Raw genomic sequence first — 23,825 nt, forward strand, 5'->3', positions numbered from 1 at the left:
AAAAAGAGAGAGATTGTCTACAGTGTTTAGAACAGAGCAGACTGTCTTTGAACTGGAGACCACCAGGTGCTAAGGAATCATAGTGGAAACAAGCAGAGATTTGGTAGGCGTCAGCCTGCTGGATTTATTTATTTATTTATTTTAAAATATTTATTTATTTATTTATGATAGACATAGAAAGAGAGAGAGAGGCAGAGACACAGGAGGAGGGAGAAGCAGGCTCCATGCCAGGAGCCTGACGTGGGACTCGATCCCGGGACGCCAGGACTGCGCCCTGGGCCAAAGGCAGGTGCTAAACCGCTGAGCCACCCAGGGATCCCCAGCCTGCTGGATTTAAAGGCAGCTTTCTTCCCTCCCTCCCACAATAGGGCAGCCAGCCAGCCAGCCTCAGGCGATAGAGTCTTGCCTTGGGGATCTAATCAACTCAAGAAGAAAGTCAAAGATATTGATATCAGAGGTTCCTCCAACAAAATAGCTCAGCCAGATCAGCCTACAGTGGAACCCACAAATGACCAGCTTCAGCCACACATTTTGGGCTTTTAAAACATCTTGGTACTGTCCCACTTTGTCTGAAATGGTTTTACTGAGGTATTATACACACATCACACAACTGGTTCATTTAAACTGTGGGTTTTTTTTTTTTTTTTTATTTATGATAGTCACAGAGAGAGAGAGAGCGGCAGAGACACAGGCAGAGGGAGAAGCAGGCTCCATGCACCGGGAGCCTGATGTGGGATTCGATCCCGGGTCTCCAGGATCGCGCCCTGGGCCAAAGGCAGGCGCCAAACCGCTGCGCCACCCAGGGATCCCCTAAACTGTGGGTTTTAATATGTTTAGAGTTGTGCAACTATCCCCATGACCAACTTTAGACGATTTCATCACCTCCGAAAGAAAATCTTTCTCATGAGCAAGCGCCCTCCATCCCCCCAGCTCCTCCAGTACTCAGTACCCACTAAATCATTTTCCATCTCTACAGAGTAGAGCAGACAAGGGGTTACCAGAAATCTGAGAAAAGTCACTACATAAAAGAGATGGAAAATACAGAAAGCAGCTCACTGGCAGGAAAATGAAATTATGCAGGAGGATGAAAATACCCAAATGCCCACATCCTGATCATCATTTGTATCCTCAGAGAAGTTACTACCACTGTGAAATAATACAATATGCTATCTACAAAAGAAATCATAAAGACAAGAAAGAGGTCTCAGAAAGTAAAAAATATAACTGCAGAAATGACTCAATAAAATGGTGATATACAGGGGCGCTCAGTCAGTTAAGTGTCCAGATGATTCTTGGTTTCAGCTCAGGTCATGATCTTAGGGTCATGAGATGGAGCTCAGTGTCAGGCTCAGTGTCAGGCTCTCAGTGGGGAGTCTGATTAGGACTCCCTCCCTCTCCGTCTGCCCTTCCCTCCACTTGCATGTACACACACACTCTCTCTAAAATAAATAAGTAAAATCTTTAAAAAAAAAAAAAAGAGGGTGCTATGAAAATTTGAGGAAATCTCACAAACACACAAAATAGAGCAGAGACAAAGGGCTAAAGACAGAGAAAAACAATGGAAACATGGAAGGCCAGTCTGGCAGCTACAAATTTCAAACAAGGAGACACAGAAAGAGAGAGAACAGGGAATAAAAAGACAAGGAAATCATCAAGAAAATGTCCTAGATCTATAAACAAAAGACAATAAGGAAAAACAAAAGAAAAAGTATTTCCTAAATGTGAAGGATATAAGCAAACTGAAAAGTTCCATTGAGTATAACTTACAATGGATGAAAATAAGACCTACTGCAACACACCTTATCAGGAAAAACAGAGGATTCTTTTAAACTTTCAGGAAAAGAGGACAAATAGGTCACATGCAAGGGATTAGGAAGCAGAATGGCTTGGAACTTCTCAACATCAACCCAGGGAGCTTAAAGACAAGGGAAGAATACCTTTAAAAACCTAAAGGAGAGATCCCTGGGTGGCGCAGCGGTTTGGCGCCTGCCTTTGGCCCAGGGCGCGATCCTGGAGACCTGGGATCGAATCCCATGTTGGGCTCCCGGTGCATGGAGCCTGCTTCTCCCTCTGCCTGTGTCTCTGCCCCTCTCTCTCTCTCTGTGACTATCATAAATAAGTAAAAATTAACAACAACAACAACAAAAAACCTAAAGGAAAGGGACGCCTGGGTGCCTCAGTGGTTGAGCGTCTGCCTTTGGCTCAGGTCGTGACCCCGGGGTTCTGGGATCGAGTCCCACATCAGGCTCCATGTGGGGAGCCTGCTTCTCCCTCTGTTTATGTTTTGCCTCTCTCTGTGTGTCTCTCATGAATAAATAAATAAAATCTTAAAAAAAAATCCTAAAAGAAAACTATTTCCAAAATAAAATTCGATACCCTGCTAAGCTATCAGTCATAAGGGAGTTTAGCATGAAGACGTTTTCAGACATGCAAGATCTCAAAAAATTCATTTCCCATGAGTCCTTTTCTCAAAAAGATACTGGAGGATGTGCTCCACAAAAGGAAGGGAACAAACCAAGAAGAGGAAGACATAAGGACTAGGAGCAGAGGAGCCAGTACCCACAACAAAGGGAACTCCCAGAGCAAAGGTGAAGGGAGCTCTCAGGATAGCTGTGTGCCAGGCACAGCGAGTAGACTGGGCCAGATCAGAAGGCTCTGGGGAGACAGTCTTCAGGGGTAGGCACGGATGCAATGTCTAATGTCTCTGAACCAGTCAGACATGGTGACAGGCTTGAGATTCAACTGGCGAGAAGTACACAGACAGTTTAGTTGGCAAGGCGGAACAGGACATCATTCATTTGGGGGAAAAATACTAAGAAAAGTAATGACACTTCAAAAGAGGACACAGATGTGAATAGTGTTTATGATGTAATCAGGTCAGTATCAGTCTAATCAAAATTATGATGCATCTCTACTAGGAGGCTAGGGGGACGAGAATGGTGTGGAGGTGGGAGGTGATGAAAGGGAGCTGTATCATCCTCTTCCAAAGTGAGAACAAAACAACAAAACAATCTTCTTCCAAGGTGAGAACAAAACAACCATGAAGCAGCATTTTGTTTAGAGTGATGAGAGAAGTTCCCCAAAAAATCAAATTAAAAAAGTGAAAATGATAGCCTTAGGTAGGAGGAAATGAAGATGGCAGAGAAGGGTTAGTGGTTTTCACGACAGTCCTTGAAGAACTATCTGACACTAAAGTATATCTCTGATAAAATTAAAACCTGGCGGGGGCGGGGGGCGCCTGGGTGGGTCAGTTGGTTAGACGTGTGCTTTGGGCTCAGGTCATGATCCAGGGTCCTGGGATCGAGTCCCGTGTTGGGCTTCCAGCTCAGCAGGGAACCTGCTTCTCCCTCTCCCTCTCTCTCTGCCCCTGCTTGTGCACGTGCTGTCAAATAAATAAAATCTTGAAAAAAAAGAAAGTGGCATTTATACTATGATTACAATCATACAATGAACCATACATACCTTTTTTTTTTTTTTTTGAACCATACATATCTTAAAAGAGCTTGAGTGGGGTTGGTAGAGGCATGAACAACTGTACCAGGTAGCGGGATTAAGAATAACTGCCTTCGGGATGCCTGAGTGGCTCAGTCAGTTAAGTGTCTGACTCTTGGTTTCAGCTCAGCCCAGAGTCTGCCTGAGATTCTCTCTTTCCCTCTGCCTCTCCCCATGCCTCATGCTCTCTCCCTCCTTCTCCCTAAATAAATCTTAAAAAAAAAAAAGAAATAACTGTCTTGTTTTCTGAACCCCTTATACTATAAAGTTCTTACATAACTTTCATAATCAGAAAACAATTTCACAAATCAGAAAGAGTTCCTTATCACAGACCAAAAATTGATTCAGAATTTTTTCTGTTTTTCAAATCCAAGATTTTTTTTTTTTTTTTAGATTTTTCAAGTTATGAAGGAGAGATGCTGGGCCTCTGGACATCTTACTCTTTTTTTCTTCTAACTCAATACTGAAAATATTATGAACCAACCATATAAAAATGATCAAGTAAGCAAAAGTTTTGTTTCTCACCTCAGTGCCGGAATTTCTCATAGAAGGACCAAAACTCTGCTTTGTCAATTCTGAGGAATGAGAAAAAATACCTCCAAATATCAACAGTTAATACTTGAACCAAGTATTGAATAAAGAAAAGGTAATCCTTTAAAATTTGTGGTGTGACACGATGGTATCATGATGACTTTATCAACCAAGTATTGAATAAAGAAAAGGTAATCCTTTAAAATTTGTGGTGTGACACGATGGTATCATGATGACTTTATCTTTTTTTTTTAAAAAAGATTTTATTTATTTATTTATTTGTAAGAGACAAAGAGAGAGAATCAGAGACATAGGCAGAGGGAGAAGTAGGCTTCCTGAAGGGAGCCTTATGTGGGACTCGATCCCAGGACCCTGGTCACGCCCTGAGCCAAAGGCAGATGCTCAACCATTGAGCTACCCAGGCATCCCTCATGATGACTTTCACTTCAGCATTTAAGAAATGAAAGAAAATGAGTTCTGTTGCCCATTTTTTGGGATATGTCACATGACATTCCAAAGAGTCATCAGATTTGAAGAATAATTAAAAATATTAATGCAAATGTAATCCATAATGAAAAAATTAGTCAACTGAACAGGAAAAAAATGTTAAAAAAGTCATACCTAATTCTGTAACTCAAAGCTACCAAATCACAAATGCTGCTCTGCTGTCTTAGAATAAAAATATTGAGAAACCTTATATTTCTTGGACTAAGATCTGCACAAACCTTTCTCTTCTCTGTAGGATGTTCTGTTTCAAACTCACTTCCACAGAGGCTTTTAGTTTTGGGGGTAAATGATCCTGTGGGGGGTATTTTAGTGAAACAGTTTAAATGAGAAGCAGAATATTTGTTTCATTAAAAAAAATCCTGGCGTTTTTCTTACAGGCTGTGTTTGTCAGAATCACTGTTATCTGCACAATTGCCATACCTCCTTATTTTTGCTAACAGAACCCCAAATTTTGAGTTTAGGTAGTAGGTGGAGATCAGTAGTCTGGGGGCAGGTAGGCGTCTTTGCAGGAGAGGGGGTCATGTGGTGCCCTTCTGGCCATGAGCATTAGAGGATCCTGCTGGGTCGCAGCTGGGCAACTCCTTCCCAGGCCCTCAACTTGCTCGATAAAAGATCTGAGCATCTGAAGGGGAGAAACACTTTTTTTTCTTTCCTCTTTCTGCTGGAGTGAGGACATGATGTCTGAGCTATGGCAGCCACTCTGTAACCATGGGGCAACAAATTATGACAAGCAAAAACAAAAAGTGGAGGATGGCAGAGTAGAAGGAGAGCAAATATCTTTATTATATTTTAAACCAGTGCCACCCAATGTTTTTTTTTTTGTTGTTTTTTTTTTTTTTTTGTGTGTGTGTGTCTTGACACTCAGAGGACGTGCTAATTGTTGCATTGTCCTCTGGGAATACTGGAGGAGATTGCTGGCACCTGAGGTGAAGAACGCTAAGGGCTTCAGCTGCCCCAGGTTACCATCACCATCCTGAAGACTTAGGGGATAAATATCTCCGCACACCTTTTTGTGGCTCATGTGTGGGCTTCCCCATATATGTTGGAAAGTTCTAGCTTAAGCTATGCTTACCAACAGGTTTTCTGTTCCTTAGGCTGAAAGCATTTCTAATACCAGGCTCACTTCCGCTTCTCATTGCAAAGTGATGAGATGTCATAAGCTATTATACATTTTCTAGCAACATATAAATATGCAAGAAACACGGATCTAAGCCTGAATTGTATATGATTCCAAGGACTCGACAATTTGCTGTTGTGTTCTTTTTTTTGTTAGTTATGGGGGCCATTTCCTAATTAACTAAGGTCACATTTCATGAGATCTCAAAATAGGAATGCTGTCAAATGATGCATTTGAGAATATATTCATAATGGTTGAAGAATTTAGAGGAAAATTTTTAGGAGAAAAAATTTTTAGAGGAAAATAATTTTATTAGTATCTAGAAGTTCATGTTAGGGGCCAAGTTATTATGTTTTTGATTTGAGTGCACAATGGCCTTGACAATAATTGACTTCTTTTAATAACTATTTTCTTAAATATTCTATTTTTAAGCAATCTCTACATCCAACATGGGGCTTGAACTCAATCCCACGATTAAGAATCGCATGCCCTACTGACTGAGCCAGCCAGTCGCCCTACTAATTAACTTTTCGATGTCCCTGTCATGTATGTTTCTAGTCCCTTTCACTAACTCCATCGGTGTCTACCTGATACGGTTGACAGATGCACTGAATAAAATGATATCTATAAAGTGCATGGCTGACTCCATGGCACAGAGTAGACATTCACAATGTGCTCTCTGGATTGTGATCTTTAACACAAGCTGTAAAAATTGTGAATTAATAAATACCCGTAACTCTTCAGCTTTCCAAAAAAGTCTTCTAAAATGAAAGAGTAAGAGACTTTCTAAATATTATTCAGTAAGTGCTCTAAAAATATAAAGCTCTCACCCTTCCCCGGAATTCAGGTAATTATTTCACTGGTGCTCAGGTGACTCACCTTCTCGTCTTGGCAAAGAGGTGCTGAGCTCTGCTTGCGTCTGAGAGTTGTGTGTTCTTTAACAAAAATCTCCTGCGCCCTAGCTCTCCGGACATCACACTGAGAGTGCTTTCGTGGGAGCCCATTGTGTACTGACAGCTGTTTTTATGTCACCGAGACAAGGACATGAATTTTCAATCTGCCTCAACCCCAGGGTGACACATGGGATGGAGTGACCAGTGAGAGCCAGCTGAGAAACTCTGCTGTCACAGAGTGTCAGGTGACAAGCTCAATGTACCTGCCTGTGCTTGGAAAGTTCAAGGTACTCATTCCTGGTACGAACATGGCTAGAAATATGCGATCAACACACTTTCTCGGAATCAGCCTTTCTAATAAAATAGCATTTCTCTTTTTGGGCACCCTTCTTAGTTCAACCATGCTGAAGCACCCCAAATGGTGCATTTGGGAAATGAAGATACATTTTCTGAGTGTTTCTTATACCAAAGAAATGAGCAGTGCTATGGGGGATGTGCAGCTTTTTGTCTTTAGCTCTTCCCTCCTCGGCTGTGGGCATCACAGCCAGCACTGGGTGCCCCCAGATTCAGTTCTTTGTTTTTTTTTCTCTTTTACCTACTACCTGTCCATGTGCTTCCCAGGCTCCAAAATGCAGATGTAGAGGTTAGCCAACCCCCTATCTTCTACCCCTTTTAAAGGGTTAGGTCTTCTTTTAACCACCCTCTGTTATAGTTTGAGAGGCACTGCAGGTGACTGTACAGTCAGAAGGGATTTGTTTGAGCTGCCTTTGCTTCTTTGTCTGCAAAGGCAGAGTGGCCCCGAGACTCGTGGAGTAAGGATCCAGAGGAGGTAACTAAATGGCAGTACTGGAAGTAGGACCCACACGTCTGGCTCCTTATGCAGGGTGGCCCCTTTCAGGATAGGCAAAACCATCAGTCCATCATGAATCTATTCCTGGCGGGGGGCGAATGTGTTAAAGAAGCTATTCTGCAAAGAGTTCTTTGTATTTTTGCTTTGACTGGTATGTTCTCATGAGATTGGAAACTGGGAACCATCTGGGGTCTGCCCAGCGCCTTTATGTTCCGCACACAAGCACCACGTCAGGGAGGGGCTGATGGAAGGTGCTGGCAAGACAGCAGTGGCTGGACTAAGTTACGTTGTGTTTTTAACTTGTGTGCCTCTTCAGCCTTGCCACCAACATGTGGGAACGAATGGAATTACAGTCAAATGCCTACATTTCATGAGTGTCTGCTCTGCCTGCTGAGGTAGATGCCAAGACCCTCTCAGGGACCCCCCAGATATAGCTGTAGGTCCCCAGAGCCATCTCCTGGGTGTTATCATCAGATCTTACCCACCGAGATTGGTCACTGACCAGCCTCCTTCAGTGGGACCCCATCTGCCCCAGGCTCCCCTGCTGGGTCTGGAGCCCACAGGTGCTGGAGCCCTGTGGCACATGGGGGACTGCAGCCTTGCTGTTAGAGGGGCCCCAGAGCAATACTACTTGGGCTAGATTTTTAGTGAAACAGCTCTACCTGGTCTTTACTTATATTTCTCTTGCCTGCCCTCCCCTGTCTTCCCCTTCTCACCCTCACCCTCCCTCTTCTCTCTCTCTCTGTTTCCCTATTTCTCTCTCCCTCTCACCCTGGTAATCACACCTGAGTCCTTGAAATTTGCTTTCCACATCTAACTAAACATACTCTGATACTGAAGATGTGATTCAGTTCATTTTTTTCCATAGACTTTTCTTTAAAAAAAAAAAAAAGATTTCATTTGTTCATTTGAGAGAGAGAGAGAGAGAACGTACAAGTAGGGCAGTGTGGGTGGGGTGGGATGGGTAAGGGGTTGCAGAGACAGAGGGAGAAGCAGACTCTCCACTGAGCAGGGAGCCTGCTTCTCCCTCTACCTATGTCTTGTCTCTCTCTCTCTGTGTCTCTCATGAATATATAAAATCTTAAAAAAAAAAAAAAAAAAAAGAACTGAATGTGAAGCCACCTGTGAGGAAGCAAAGAGACACATAACCGGGCAGATACAATGCCCCACTGGGGCAAAAGATTAGACCTTTTACTCCCCTCCTCTGATGAAGTTATAGAACAGAGGCTATCTAGACCCAAGGATACCAATGGCAGAGAAAGAGAGCAATGAAATGAATGTGTGCCTATTAGATGCTGAGACACCCAGTCCTCTTCCCTGCCCCAGGTCCCAGCAGGCTGACAGCCAGGCCTTTCCCTTCCGAGCAAGAAACTGGAAGATCTTCCACTGGGGAAGATGACCAGCTCAACAGCAAAGACTGGCAAATACTAATATCGGTGCCACTCTTGGAGAGTCCAGCCAGATTATAAAGCTGGGTTAATGAGCCTGGTTCAGACGTTTAAGCTTCCAGGCAACTCTGCATTCTCCCATTCAAACTCATGGTTGAGCAACAAGCAAGGATTTGTGGAAATCTGAGGAAGACCTCTGACATGAAGGATATGGACCAGAACAGAAGGCGGCACCCCATATAAACTTGAGAACAAAAAGGGAGAAAAGACAAAAATCAGAGCAAAACCCCAAAACCCCACAGTTCTGAGAGCCTCACAGAGAAAAGAAATTACAAGTGTGAAATAAGGAAAGATGGCTACAAAAGGCAACCTCAGCGAACAAAGAATTCTTAGAGAACACGACAGCAGAAAGGAGAATCTCAGTGGGAGGATTAGGAGAAAAATGGAGGAACTCTCTCTGACCATAGGACAGGAAAATAAACAGGTAGAAATGAAGAAAGAAAAGAAAGAAAACAGGAGGACAAATGCAGGAGATCCTATATGCATAAAAGGAGCTTCAAAAATAAGAAAAGAGAGGGGAGGAAATGTAAAAAGAATATTTCCCCAAACTCAAAAGCATGAGTTTGCAGATTAAAAAGTCCCTCTGGGGGCATCTGGGTGGCTCAATTTGTTAAGTGCCTTCAGCTCAGGTCATGATCTCAGGTTCCTGCGATTGAGTCCCACTTTGGGCTCCCTGCTCAGTCGGGAGTCTGCTTCTCCCTCTCCCTCAGCTCCTCCCTCTGCCCCTGCCCTTGCTTGTGCTTTCTCTCTTTGTCTCTGTCAAATAAGTAATATTTAAAAAAAAAAAAAAAGTCTCTGAGTAGTCAACATGATGGCTGAAAACAGACCTCTCCCAAGGCATATGATCATAAAATATCAAGACAAAAGGGGGAACTGAAGAGATTGTAAGCTCCTAGGGAAAAACATAGGCCACATACAGATGATCAGGAATCAGAACTGCACTGGATTTCTCAACAGCAACTGGAAACTAGAAGATAATGGAGCAAAGCCTTTATAATTTGAAAACAGAAACTTACAATATAGAGTTCTAGATCTGCTAACCCATCAAGTGTCAGGGTTAGAATAAAGACTTGCTTAACCGGGGATCCCTGGGTGGCTCAGCGGTTTGGCGCCTGCCTTTGGCCCAGGGCGCGATCCTGGAGCCCCAAGATCAAGTCCCACGTCGGGCTCCCGGCATGGAGCCTGCTTCTCCCTCTGCCTGTGTCTCTGCCGTGCCCCGCCCCCTCTGTGTGTCTATCATAAATAAATAAATCTTTAAAAAACGAAAAACAAAAAAAAGACTTGCTTAACCATGTGGGGCCTGGAATACTCTCCCTCATAAATCCTTTCCTTAGAAAGATACTGGAGGATGTGCTCTCCCCAAATGAGGTGATTAGCAAAAAAAAAAAAAAAAAAAAAGGAAAATGTAGGTAGGATATGAGAAATAGGGGATCTGATATAGACAAGAGGTGGTTAGGATCCTCAGAATGGGGAAATGAAAGACTCCAACATAACATATGTGCCTTAGGCCCTACAGGGCAATTAGTCCAGACTGGAGAAGGTTAAGAAGGTTTTTTGGGGAAACTTCTATAAGACAAGGAAATTAACAGAACCTGATGCAACTGAATAGTTGGAAAAGCAATTAAGACAAATGGTACAGCGTCTGGGCTTCCATTAAGGACAAATACATGGAAAGCTAAGCAAACAGAAGAATGAGGTGGTGTTTATTACAAGGAAAACAAAGAGTCATACAGAGAAGGAAAGCAAACAGTATTCACACAGTCCTACTAGAACATTCAAGATAGATCAAAGCACAAGCATGACGTAACTATACTGGAAATGGGAGTGGGACATGGGGTGGGAAGTGTGTGTGTATGTGGTGGGAAAAAATATTAGCGTGCCATGTAGAGATATGGAATTAAGTGCCAAAGGAATCAGCTAAAAGAGGTGAAGGTGGTTGCATCTAGGGATGGGAAGGTGTAAAGGGAGGTGTATTAGGACTTCCTCTTTTTCCTAAGAAACTTTATCCAACTCTTTGTTCAACTTGGTGCATAGAATTTTGAAACAAAACAATTAAGAATAAAAGGGCTGGATGACGCGGTGCCAAATGGACCCCGAGGTCCCCCAAACTCTTTCTGCGTGCGTTTTGCTGCTACAACTGTTGAAGCTCCGGGAGAGTGGGCAGGGAAAAGGTACACGTTGGCTTGGCCTTGGCACTCCTGTCTTCTCTCCTGTCACAGCTCAGGGATGACAAAAGGAATGAACAGTCACAGCAGTGAGAGTTATTAGGGCACCGACCCAGATGCGCTTGTGTATAAATAAAAGATAAAACAACTCTTCTCAGAGGAAGTGCTTCAATACACAGAAGTACTCTTCCATGGTGCTGAGGAACAATAGAAGAGAAGGAGGAGAAATCCTAGCTGAGCCCGCCAAGAGGCTGCCAGGATGACATTTCCACTTCAGCCAGGGCCTGTGTTGAGAAAACAAGTCTGGCCCTTCGCAAGTTCAAGTCTGGCCCTAAGTAAGTTCTTCTGTGACCCTTCACACACTAATTTTTAATATGGCTGGCCAGAAAAATAATGAGGCCCTTTACATCATTATAGATTTCATCTTTATTACTTTATCCTTGAAAGCAGGCTATTAAATAATTACATTTTAGGTTAATGTTATTCTGACTTGAGATTTTATCACTGCCTCCTAATTCCCTCATTATTACAATTACCTAATCCCCACCCCCTCCCACGCCCACAACCACAATGAGCTAAGAGCGAAGGGCTGGCTGGGTAGATGCATTTAGCACACTCGTGGGGGGTGGGGCCTGTCAGTTTCTCTGAAAATTAGCAAGTGCTCAGGAGCCAGTTTGGGGCTGTGGACTTCCAGGTGGAACTGTTCCCTCGAAGACACCCAAGTCATCTAAATTACAGGGAGACAGAGCTGGCTATTGTGAGCGGAATCCCACAGATCACAGAGGATTGGTCAAAGGACCTGCTCCTCATCCTGCCTTGGCAGAAATTATATTTGTTACACTTTGTGTAGATTTCAGGTATATAGGAGAAGAAATTAAACTTGGGATTCTGGCAGAACCTGGCACCAGAGGACCCATGGGTAGGGGAGGGACGGCTCAGAAGGCAAATGCGAATGCAGAGGGGGAACCTCAAAGATAGACCATGGCAGCTGAAGGCAGCTAAGAGGTGTGGACAAGTCTGTGTGCTGCCCTGTGTGTGGCCACTTGGGCAGGAGGGATAGAGGGTGACAGACCAATGTGCACAAGACTGGCTTCATCAGAGCAGAAGTGGAGTGTGATGGGGACAAATCAGATGGCTGGAGAGGGCAATTTCCAGGGGCTGAGAAGGACCAAAATGACCTCTAGGCAGAGTGAGAGAGTCAGGAAGCCCATAGGATCTTAAAGAGAATGACTTTGCTTGGCTGCTGAGTCAAAGATCACTGTAGACTGAGGGAAGTCAAGAACAGGTGCTGAGCAGAATAAGTTTGGTCTATGGTCAGAGGGGATGAGCTAGGCAGCAGGTTTGCAGAGGCTGGAGAATTCTCCAGAGGTGTTACTGAATAGCTTTGAGGCAAGAGAGCTGTGCTTAAGCTATGTCCAGGGAGGTTGGAGGTGGGAGCAAGAAACTGAGGTCCTGTTCCACTGTAATCGGAACCCCCCCCCCCCCCATTATTGGTATGGTTTTGCATTTTAGGAATTAGTTAGGTTCTCTTAATTCCTTGAATAAGCCTATCTGTGTTTCTGATGAACCACAAAGCAAAGAAATTGCTTTATTCCTTGAGGAAGATGGAGGCAGAGGGGTATCTCCAAAGAACTTTTTTTCTTAAATTCGAGTGTGCATAAGAATTTCAGTTTGGAAGCAAAGCTTCAACGCACCACTAGGTTGCAAGCCGATAATAAAAAAATAAAAAAATAAAAAAATAAAAAAATAATTTTATTTATTTATTCATGAGAGCCACAGAGAGAGAGGCAGAGACATAGGCAGAGGGAGAAGCAGGCACCTTGTGGGGAGCCTGATGTGGGACTTGATCCCAGTACCCCGGGATCACGACCTGACCTGAAGGCAGCTTCTCAACCACTGAGCCACCCAGGTGTCCTGCATAAGAATTTCCTGAAGAGCATGCTGAAGCCTAGATGTAGAGAATGGTCACACATGGACAGGTATCCCTCTAGAGGTTTCATGCAGGAGGGCATGGGCCTGGAAAGGTCATGGAGATGCCTCTACCACTGGCAAATCATTCTCCCAGAGATGTAGCACGAGTGGCTGAAGTCAAGAGAAACAGAGATGTAGTTTTTTGGTGTCAGAATTAAGAGGCAGAAAATGGATAAAAGGTAAGTTAGGATATCCATTGGTTGGCGAACATTCTGCCACTTTTTTTTCAATATGACTTGTCCATAAATTGGATCCATGAAAAATCTTTTTTTTTCCATGAAAAATCTTTATGCACAAAAGTCACCTAGAAATATTACCGTGTACCACTTCATCAAAAAATGTATTAGCCATAAAAAAAATGAAATCCAACACGGATGGACCTTGAGGGTATTATGTCAAAGTGATGAAATAAAGTCAGAAACACAACTGGATGGTCTCATTTGTGTGTGGAATCTAAACAGAAACAAAATGAACTCGGGGTTATGAGGTTATGATCCTGATGTCCTGGGATTGAGCCCTTCATTGGGCTCCCTGCTCGGTGAGGAACCTGCTTTTCCCTCTCCCTCTACTTGTTGCTCCACCTGCTTCTGCTCTCTCATGCTCTCTCTGTGTCAAATAAATAAAATCTTAAAAAAAACCAACAACAAAAGAAAACGAACCCACAAAACTCAAGCAGAGAATACAATGGTGGTTGCTGGGAGGAGTGGAGTTGAGGGGTGGGTGAAATGGGTGACTGAGGTGGAGAGGTTATAAAATGAGTAAGTCACACGAGGGGGAATGTAATGTTACATCATGTTCACAGCATGTCAATAATACTGCGGTGTAAACATGAAAGTTGCCAACAGAGTAAATCTTAAAAGTCCTCACCACACAAAAATATTGGGGGGTACCTTTGTATGGAGAGGGATGGTACCTCAACTTACCGTGCTGACTGTTTTGCAACATGCATAATCATCAGATCATTAGGTTGTACATTTGCAATAAAAAAAATGCTACCTGTGAATTACACCTGAGTAAAAAAAAAACAAACAACAAAAAACTAAATACTCAGCACTTTCCCTTTACTTTTTTAAGATTTTATTTATTTGAGAGAGAGTGTGTGCATGAGCAGCGGGAAGGGGCAAAAGGAGAGGTAGAGAGAGAGAATCTCCAGCAGATTTCTCACAAAGTATGTGGGGCTCTATCCCAAGATCCTGAGACCATGACCTGAGCTGAAACCAAGAGTCAGACACTCAACCGACTGAGCCACGCAGGCACCCAGCACGTCTCCTCTTTAGACTGTGATCTCCTGGGGGAGAGGAATCACATCTGCCCCTAGCACAATGTCTGGCATGTTTGGGGCTCAACAAGTATTTGTCGAATTTATGAATAAATGAATAAAAGATGGAGGGAAAAAATGTGTTCTCTGAATTAATGCTGAATCCTAAATTATTCCTCATAAAATGTCAGATATTTGAGAAATTCACTTCAATTTCCTGCCCATGCCAAAATCTACGTAGGATCATTTGAAAAGCTAATCACTTCAGAAGCAATTCTACAATTTGTCAAAAGGGGAAAAAAAAGGCATCTAGTAAAATCCAGGTGCAGATTATGTGATGTAAATCCTTTTTTTTTCTTTGCTGGGTTTGGGGCGAAGGGGGGAAGCTAAACCAACAGGCATATTATGAAGCTTCTATCAAGCTCCAATTTTCTCTGCAGGTGCTTCAGTCACAACTGGGAAGGGATGTGACACCACTCTTAGGTTCACCTGTCATCCCAGCAGGCCTGAAATGGTCCTAATTCCCAAAAAAGAGATCTTCTCTTGGGAGGCTGGGTAATGAGGCAGATTTTTTGCTTCAGGATCCTGAGGAGTATTCTTCTTCCCCAAACATGTATCATCATTTGCTTGGTGACCTAGTTTCCTGATATTGGGGAGAGGTTAACTAAATCCTTTTCTTTTCTTTTTTTTTTTTTTTTGTGCTAAATCCTTTTCTTTGTTTTGTTTTTTTTTTTTTTTAATAAAAGGTAGGGACACCATATCCACCAGCCCCTCATGCGTGTCTGCTCTGGATCGAGTTATATTCAGTTGATGAGACGGGGCAGGTGGGGTATTGTTGGCAATAAAATAAAAAGGCTTTCTGCCTCCAAAATGTATCTGCTGCTCTGTCAGAGGAGGTCTCACCCAGACTCCCCAGGCTTACTAACCTGCTTGGGGAATTCTTGAGTTGAAGAACCTTTTTATCTATCCCATGTGCCTGCAATTCGTGGAGACCTTTTCTAGGCATGTTTGTAACCAGCATCCACTCCAGTGCAGTACCAGGGAAAATGTTACTGACCATCAGACAGACTTGTGGGTAAATACTAGAGTCTCCAATTATACAGATAATTTTAAAATTTTATTTTTTTTCACATTCACAAGCTATTCATTCTACTATTATTTTGGCACAGTAATAAAGTGGCTCTGTGATTCCTTCTACTGTGTAGAGTCTACATCCACTCCCATTCCAGCACGCACACTCCACCTTTGTCAAGTTTTGATCTCAGCGATCCCTTTTTTTTTTTCCTTTTTTTTTTTAAATAAATTTTTATTTATTTATGATAGTCACACACAGAGGGGGGGGGGGGCAGAGAGAGAAGCAGGTTCCATGCAGGGAGCCCGACGTGGGACTCGATCCCGGGTCTCCAGGATCGCGCCCTGGGCCAAAGGCAGGCGCCAAACCGCTGCGCCACCCAGGGATCCCTGATCCCTTTTTTTTAAGAGGTCTTGCATCTTTCTCGTTTTTGCCCTATGTACTTTGGCTGTTATTTACAACCTGATTCACTTTACCTTGCGATGCTGAGATGGAGTCAGCACACTACGTCCCTCAGGCTGCTCTGGCCAGAGAGGAGGGGGTAGGAGGGGAGAAGCCTTTGGTCCACCTCTTTCTCATTTTTTTTCTTTCTTCTTTCTGAGGGTAGTGTCTCTGAAGGCAGCTGTGTCTCTGCTGCTGGCCCAGCAATTTAGGTGATGTCCTCCTCCGATGTCCCTTCTCATAAGGTGCCAGCAGGTCCTCAGGTGGGGCCTCCTTCATGAGTCTAGGTTCCGTAAGGTGGCAGGGCGAATGCCCAGAGCTGCTGCCCACAGTCATTTACCTGGGTTTCTAGAGCATCGCCTTTTTACGTGTCCAGCTACAGTTGGTAACGAATTCTCTTTACTAAATTCTGTTTGAAATTCCAAGTGTGTTTTCTGTTTCCTTGACTGGATGCTCACTAATAAAACATTCCAGGATGGCGTTTTGAAAAAAACAATGAAGTCCTGCCCCTTATGGTGGAACTTATGGGAAGCTGCAAGGTGTTGAGTATGGAATCGCTGGATTATTTTAACAAATACTTTGATGGTGCTTGCTAGGTACCAGGGAGGTAATATACGTGCTTCCCCATTACTTTCTCAACTAATCTTTGTAACAATCATTTGGAGAAGCAGTAAAACAATCCACATTTCAGGGACGCCTGGGTGGCTCAGTGGTTGAGCGTCTGCCTTTAGGTCAGGTTGTGATCCCTGAGTCCCGGGATGGAGTCCCGGGATGGAGTCCCGCATTGGGGTTCCCGCAGGGAGCCTGCTTGCCTAACAACATTAGAGAGCTAGAAGGGGTGCCCTCACTGGTGGTTTATAATGAACATGCAAGACAAAGGCCTGGCTGGAGGTAATGAATGGTGGTGGTAATGGTCTGTCTGCAAGGTAGAAGTAACCAGACTAAGGACCATAGAAGCACAAAGAGTCTGGAGGAGTCAGATTCAATATCCAGCACTCACAGGAGGGCTCAGAATGATATCCTGCATCAGCAGGCAGCTGCCATGTGCACAGCAGATGCCAGAGGCAGATGCTGTCCCTCCCTTGAGGTTATGAGTAAGGATCTGGAATTACTAGAAAGTTCTGGCCACCCACCTCCTTTCCCCCTCATCTTGTAACAAATGTCCTTTCTTAACCTTACCTTTTCCACGGAAGATATAGGATTGTCTAAATCAAGAAGAAATGTATTTAACAAAAGTCTCTCCTCTATAGTCATGTAAAGATGTGGTGTCTACTTGAACGGCTGGAAATAAAAACTTGAGGAAGGAGCTATTTCAGGTCGCTTGTGGATTTCAGTCAGTATGTCATATTTTTAGTGTTTGAACACTGGGGCTCTAACATCTTGAGAAGCAAAAATCCTCACTTACAATCACATGGAGAAAGAAAAGGCAAAATGGATGAGGGAGAGTAGACCTCATGTGGGTGTTACTGAATTTCCATGAAAAGCATCATCGTCTCAAGGGCACGTGATCTGAAACGGGACAGCATGGGTGAGGGTGGCTGGTGCCTCGTGCTCAGTATCCATGCTATGCATGGAAACCATGGCTCCACTTGGCTGCCACTTGACCTCGGGAAAATGACTTGATGTTGTGAACATGCCTCATCTATAAACTGGAGATAATAAACATGATGACGACCTTACAGGGTGGCTGGGAGAATGAAATCACTTTGATGCATGTAAAGAACTTAACAGGGAACCTTAGTAAGGCCCAAGAATTAGCTATTATTATAGTTAGTAATATTATCAGATGATTTTGATGGTTTGAAGTACAAACACTGCTATGATAAAAGAGTTCCCATAGCCATGATGTTCTTTTATAAAAAGCGATTATTTATTTATTTATTTGAGAAGGAGGGGAGGGGCAGAAGGAGAAGGAGAGAGAGAATTTCAAGCAGACTCCATGCAGAGCGCAGAGCCCAATGTGGGGCTTGATCCCATGATCCTGAGATCATGACCTGAGCTGAAACCAAGAGTTGGATGCTCAACAGAATGCATCGCCAAGGCACCCTGCCATGATGTTCTGAATAAGCAACCTTAGCCAATGACTTTGAAAAAACGTCATGGGCAGGCATTCATATGAACCCACCACTTTGTCTAACAGAAATAATTTAGTTATTAAGCAGCAAAAAAGTCGCTCAGTTATGAGCCATAATTCATGTTAGGAAAACCGGGTCCATCAATCCTGCACAGCGCACACAGCAAGGACAAGACAGAAGGACAAGAGGCTGTTAGTGAAAGGATGTTAACGGTGGAGAGAATGTGAGGCTTGCGCCCCAGAGCGCTGTGTTCCAGTTAAATCCTACTGGTGCACCATGTGACCTTGTGGCAACGTGTCACAGAATGCACGTGTCTTTGCGTTTCCCTTTCCTTGTCTCTTAGACAAGTCTGTAAGGTAACGGGTCATTCCACCTCGGCTCCACCCCTCTCCTGGGTTTATGAGACTCTAACAGCAGGAAGAAAAGTACACAAAACAACAGTCAGATCCCCTGGGTCAGCCTCTGAGATCTATGACGCTGGACTCATCACTCCGGGAGACTTTGCAAGCTATCCCTCTACGTGCAAATGACCAGCAGTGTCTCCTCTGATACAATGGCCTTTCTTAGAACACTCCAAATGCCCCCAGGGTGAGCCACCTATTTGAAACAGTCACCAGTAAAACATGAGACCGGCCAGGGCAGCAATGAAGGTAAAGGCAGGTTTGACAGGGAAGCTCTACGTAAGTTGGGATGCAGTAGGATTCTCGATACTTATGCATGATCAGAGCACCAGCTTTGTGACCAATGGTGCAGGAAATCATGAGGGAAATTAATATTCATGAATGTAGTGGATTTCTGCTTTAGATTCTTCTTAATTTTGAGAAAAAACACACTGGCCATTGCATTTCTTAGAGCTCAATGTATGCCTTCTCTAAAAGAACAGAGCTCTTACAGGGAAAGAAGAATTCAAGGATCAAAAACTCAGAATTTAAATTGTACCATCTGATTGGGAAGGACAGACCCACAACACATTTTCTCCACTCCTACGAGCTGCGTGCTCTAACACTGATCTGCACAGTGGAAGTTCATGAAAACAGGTACGCCTGGTCATCAGGTTAAAAATATACTTTATTTTTTAAAGGATTTTATGTATTTATTTGAGAGAGAGAAAGAAGGAGAAGGGGAAGAGGCAGAGGCAGAGCGAAAAGCAGACCCCTCTGCTGAGCAGGGAGCCCGATGTGGGGCTTGATCCTAGAACCCTGAGATCATGACCTGAACCGAAGGCAGACGCTCAACCATCTGAGCCCCTCAGGCGCCCCAATATACACTTTAAAAATGCTATTTTTTGCTTCTTACTCAATTTTTGGAATATACTAAAAAAATTGAAAAGAACAGATTGCTATCAGAGTCTTTGCAGTGACAAAGAATAATCCCTCAAAAAGGGGAATAATTCAGAGACAGCAGTTTTCCCACTGCAATATATAATTTAGGTATGGAGACATCCCAGCACTAACCGACACCTTTCAGAGTGAAGGATTTTAAAAAGACTGACAGAATGACGACCACTAATGGAAGTATTTATGGCTGATTTAAGGGCAGGGATGTAGAGCTTAGAGTTGGAATGGAAAAAACAGGCCACCCCGCCTTAACAGAACAAAGATTCAAAGACAGAAAAACCTAACATGTGAATTATAACATCAATATTCAACTTATTCTCTTTCCAGGCTATTTGGATTAGGTTTTAAAACATAGTAGGCTGGAAGAGATTTAGAATAATGTTTGTTTATCATCTCCAGAGACTTCACATGGGTCTAGGAAGGCTCTAAAGGGAAAAAAAATGATGGAAAGTATGACAATTTTTTTTTCAGTTTGCTGGTAAGGCTTCCCTGTCGAACAACTAGGGTTGGGCATGGTGGGGCAGGTAGGGATACTGATTCCCAGGAGTTCACAGGCTATTAATTTCTTTTGAGCACCTCTGTGCCTTTTTAGCATCTTTTCCTTATGATTGCCCTAAGGCACTGGGTATGATCAGAGGCATGTCTTTGGCTTCTCTTCTATCTCCAGGCTAAAATCAGAAATGTCCAGGGGGGCAGGTAGGCAACATCTCAGGTGAACAAAGCAGAAGGTGGTGACTCAAAGGGCCTGTGCTTCTCCCCTCCAGCTGGTAAATGCTAAGCTAAGTGGGGCCCAAACTAGTGATTTTTCAAAAGGACCTGGGTATTTTAGTGAAACTGCTTGATTTTTAAATTATAGCTTATTTAAAAAACATTCTGGGGTTGGGACACCTGGGTGGCTCAGAGGTTGAGCGCTTGCCTTCTTGGCTCAGGGTGTGATCCTGCGGTCCTGGGATTGAGTCCTGCATCGGGCTCCCTGTAGGGAGCCTGCTTTTCCTTCTGCCTCTGTCTCTGCCTCTCTCTCTGTGTGTGTCTCTCATGAATAAATAAATAAAATATTAAAAGCAAAACAAAACATTCTGGGGTCACCAAAATGCTTTTTGTTGGCTTGTGGTTCATTGTCAGGGCACCTGCTTGATTGTGGCCAAGGCTGCAGGGCTGCTGGTGGCCAGTTTGGTGGTGTCATCCAGGGGTGATTTCCTGATGTCCAGTCCAGAGTCTTTTCATGGACTCTGTAAGCATCTAATTCCCTGTATTAAATCCCTTTCTTCCTAAGATAGAGCAGTTTCTTGTTCCTGTAACCAATCCCCGACCAGCAGCTGTGACATTCAAATTACAACTTGGAGATATATAATGCCAAGGAAGATTTGCTTTAGACGATTCACTTCAAAAAAAGAAAGGGAAAAATACCGCAGATAACACTAATGTTTTTCCCATCCAAACATATATGATAATTACTATCATCATGAATAAAAGTACCAAGAATTATGCCACAGCCTGGGAGCATGCAGTGCCCACACTGGCCAGGAAGGAGGCAGCTCCAGATGGTGAGGGACCTCATGAATACCCCAAAATTGAGTACTTCTGGCTGAGAGACTGAATATTGACCCACAACCGCTATCATTAAAAAGACCCAAAAAGCCCAAACCAAGCAAAAAATCCTTTTATTCCGGTGTTGAAAATTCTAGTAAATAATTTAACAGCATATCCAATTGTGCGCCCTGGATAATGAGAACAGTAGCAAACAGTAGGAAACCACCATGGCTTCACAAAGAATTGTTTTCGACCTTGTAAGAAACTTCCTATGACTTTCCAGCCGCTATTTATATTGGAGAACAAAACAACGGTGCTTAGCTCTACCACAGAAACAAGAAAGCTGTTGCTTGACTAATTTACATAACAAATTTGAATATTTAAGGTACACATTAATGTAAGGGATAGGTCACTTTAAATTCGATTCACCCAAGGAAGCTAACCAAATTTCTCTTACGGTTCAGATGAGCGGAATAATTTATAATGCAGCCTTATCTGGTGACCCTTCCAGCAGAGCTATCTAAGCAAAGCTCCATGAAGATCCATGGCTCACCCTGCCATCTGTTTCACTTCTCCAGGCCGAGGCTGGCTGCCTCCTCTGCTACGCCCACCCCACTATGTCTCTAGCAGAGAAGGAAGAGAATGGCAACAGAAAATGATTTCTCCAGAAGCCCCAATGACCACACGTTAACTTGCCAAAAGAACAAGCTAGAATCTATAAACATATATGTTACAAATGAGTCTACCATCTTGAGTCCTCTTTCTGCAAGTGAGCCAGGCTGCATCCCTAGGGGTAGAAGATGACTTACGGTGTAAGAAGCACTTTGCCTACACAAATGTGATCTTGATTCTCAAGAGTTGGATTTTTAACAAGAGCTAGTCCATAATTTAATAGATAATTATCAAGAACATATATAGTAGACCCTGCCTGGCAAGTGGGACTAGTTACAGAACTGCACATATGGAAAGAGAAAAAAGTCAAACAGCTAAGCCCACAGACAACATTGTGGTCCTTTTGTAAAGATATCATCTTCTATTATTAAAATCAACGTTTGACAGTGTTTTGTTTAAAAAGCACACATATCTAATAATACATTCTCCATTTAAGAAATTACAGTAGTCCTCATCCAACGCTCAAATCTTAAATCATTAAATGTGTGAGAGTCACTGGATTAGCTGCCTATGGCTGCTGTAAGAAAGGATCATGAACTGACTGGCTGAAAATCACACAACTTATTATCTTGCAGCTCTGGTGGTCAGAGTCCTAAAGTTCAAGGTGTTGGAAGAGCTGGCTTCCTCTGTGAAGGCTCCAAGGGAGCATCTGTTTCCTTGCCTTTTCTGGCTTCTAGAGGCTGCCTGCACTTCTCGGCTCACCACCCTGTCCTCCACCTTCAATGCCAGGCATGTGGCACCTTCCAAGGTATCTCTGTCCTCTGCTTCTGAAATCACTTCTTTTTGTCTGACCCTAATCTTCTGTCTTCCTCTGACCAAAACTCTGTGCATAATCAGATTTTACTGCTTGAGGACAGACTGGCATACTGTTAAGAATTTTTAGGAAGGACACATTTAATGTAAACACTTCTTAGCTTCCCTGTGGGTTTGAATTTGGTGTGACTCCGTGATCTATGAAGGAACATAAGGATAAAGTTATCTACTGCCTGAGTATTAAAAAAACTATATATATATATATTTTTAGACCCTGTGATTTCATTGAGACAACCTAAAAAAATTCAAGACACTTTTCCCATCTCAGGATCTTTAATCACATTGGCAAAGTCTCTCTTGCTATATGAGGTGACACTGTCATGGGTTCCAGGGATTAGGACAAGGGACAACTTTGAGGAACCATCTGCCTACCACAGTTACTAAGGCCATGCAAATAGAAAGAGAATATTCAAAGGTCTTTACAGTTATCTGCAATATTAACCAAGAGTACTTGCCAAAAAAAAATCCATTCCTAAGAAATTATTAAAAGAAATACGATGAAAGGTCTTCTTCCCTAGAACCAAGTATATAATTTCTATAGGACATAATGATTAACTGTGGAGAAAAATAATGAGGGTTTTCCCCTGGATGTGCTTGCTTCTTGCCACAGTAAAAATCAAGCATGTTCTCTCTTTCTCTTACTTATAGGGCAGGTGATAGTCCCATCTTGGTTGCCAGGGACAGCATATTCTAATTCAGAGATACTTGTCTAGCTGTGATGCTGATGTAATAGCCAGATTGGTAATATGATCATGCTAAGTCTCACCTGTTTGAATAGAGCGCAGTCCTGTCATGTGGACAATGTTCATCGACATATAGGGAAGAAGACGAAATGGTGGTTGCCAAGGAAGCAGCTTCAAACAGTGATGGGGTGCTAGGCACCAGGTCTGGCCTGTGTCGGGATCCCAGTGCTGGGTAACAGAAGCACAACACATACTCGTGAATCTCTGCAAAAAATGGTGCTCTAATATGTGTAATAATTTAAATTGACTCCAAAGCATTCATTTTACATTATCAGGTTGCAAATTAAATTATGAATTCACTTCACTCTTCCGAACTGCCGCAGACATGTAAAATAGCTTCTTGCAAACAGGTTAACCAGAAAGGAAATGGCATTAATTTACAAAATGGCTTATGGAAATGACATTATGAATGTTCTTTTAAAACCTAATAAAGTGATTTACTGTTTCAAAAGATGATATAAAATGCTTGTAGGAGCTTAAGGAGATAATTCGACAGAGATTAACAAGATGATTGGCAAATGTAGAGACACACAGGGAACCTGCTTTCCCTCCCTAGGATATGCATGTATCTATCATTCTCAATTTAGATCTAAGTGCTCAGACTTTTTAACAGCCAGGGAACAAATGCTTCCCAGACTAACAGCCAGCTATCTCTTAACCCCTTTTGTGCCCATACACATCTTTGAGCATCATCCACGGCTCCTCTTGGCCTCATATTTTAAGAGCCAAGGCTGCCTTTTTAAAAATGAAAAAACTGGGACGCCTGGGCGGCTCAGTGGCTGAGCCTCTGCCTTCAGCTCAGGGCGTGATCCTGGGGTCCCGGGATCGAGTCCTGCATCAGGCTCCCTGCATGGAGCCTGCATCTCCCTCTGCCTGTGTCTCTGCCTCTCTCTCTCTCTCTCTCTCTCTC

At 43.2% G+C, this 23,825-nt stretch overlaps 1 protein-coding gene across 6 annotated transcripts in view; it reads right to left on the minus strand.

The window, feature by feature from the left end:
- Positions 1 to 23,825, minus strand: part of PIP5K1B (phosphatidylinositol-4-phosphate 5-kinase type 1 beta) — a 300,641-nt gene that overhangs the window by 48,970 nt on the left and 227,846 nt on the right. For 5 of the 6 annotated variants that reach the window (XM_025423372.3, XM_025423371.3, XM_025423373.3 and 2 more), the window contains one exon: positions 22,939 to 23,083. In XM_025423372.3, the coding sequence (XP_025279157.1) occupies positions 22,939 to 23,083 (145 nt within the window). Of the gene's footprint in view, positions 1 to 14,904; positions 22,311 to 22,938; positions 23,084 to 23,825 lie in introns of those variants that run through there. The other variant, XM_035702385.2, reaches the window with a different exon arrangement.

The sequence above is a fragment of the Canis lupus genome, chromosome 1 (genome assembly GCF_003254725.2).
Source record: "Canis lupus dingo isolate Sandy chromosome 1, ASM325472v2, whole genome shotgun sequence".
In the NCBI taxonomy this organism is placed as follows: Eukaryota; Metazoa; Chordata; class Mammalia; order Carnivora; family Canidae; genus Canis; species Canis lupus.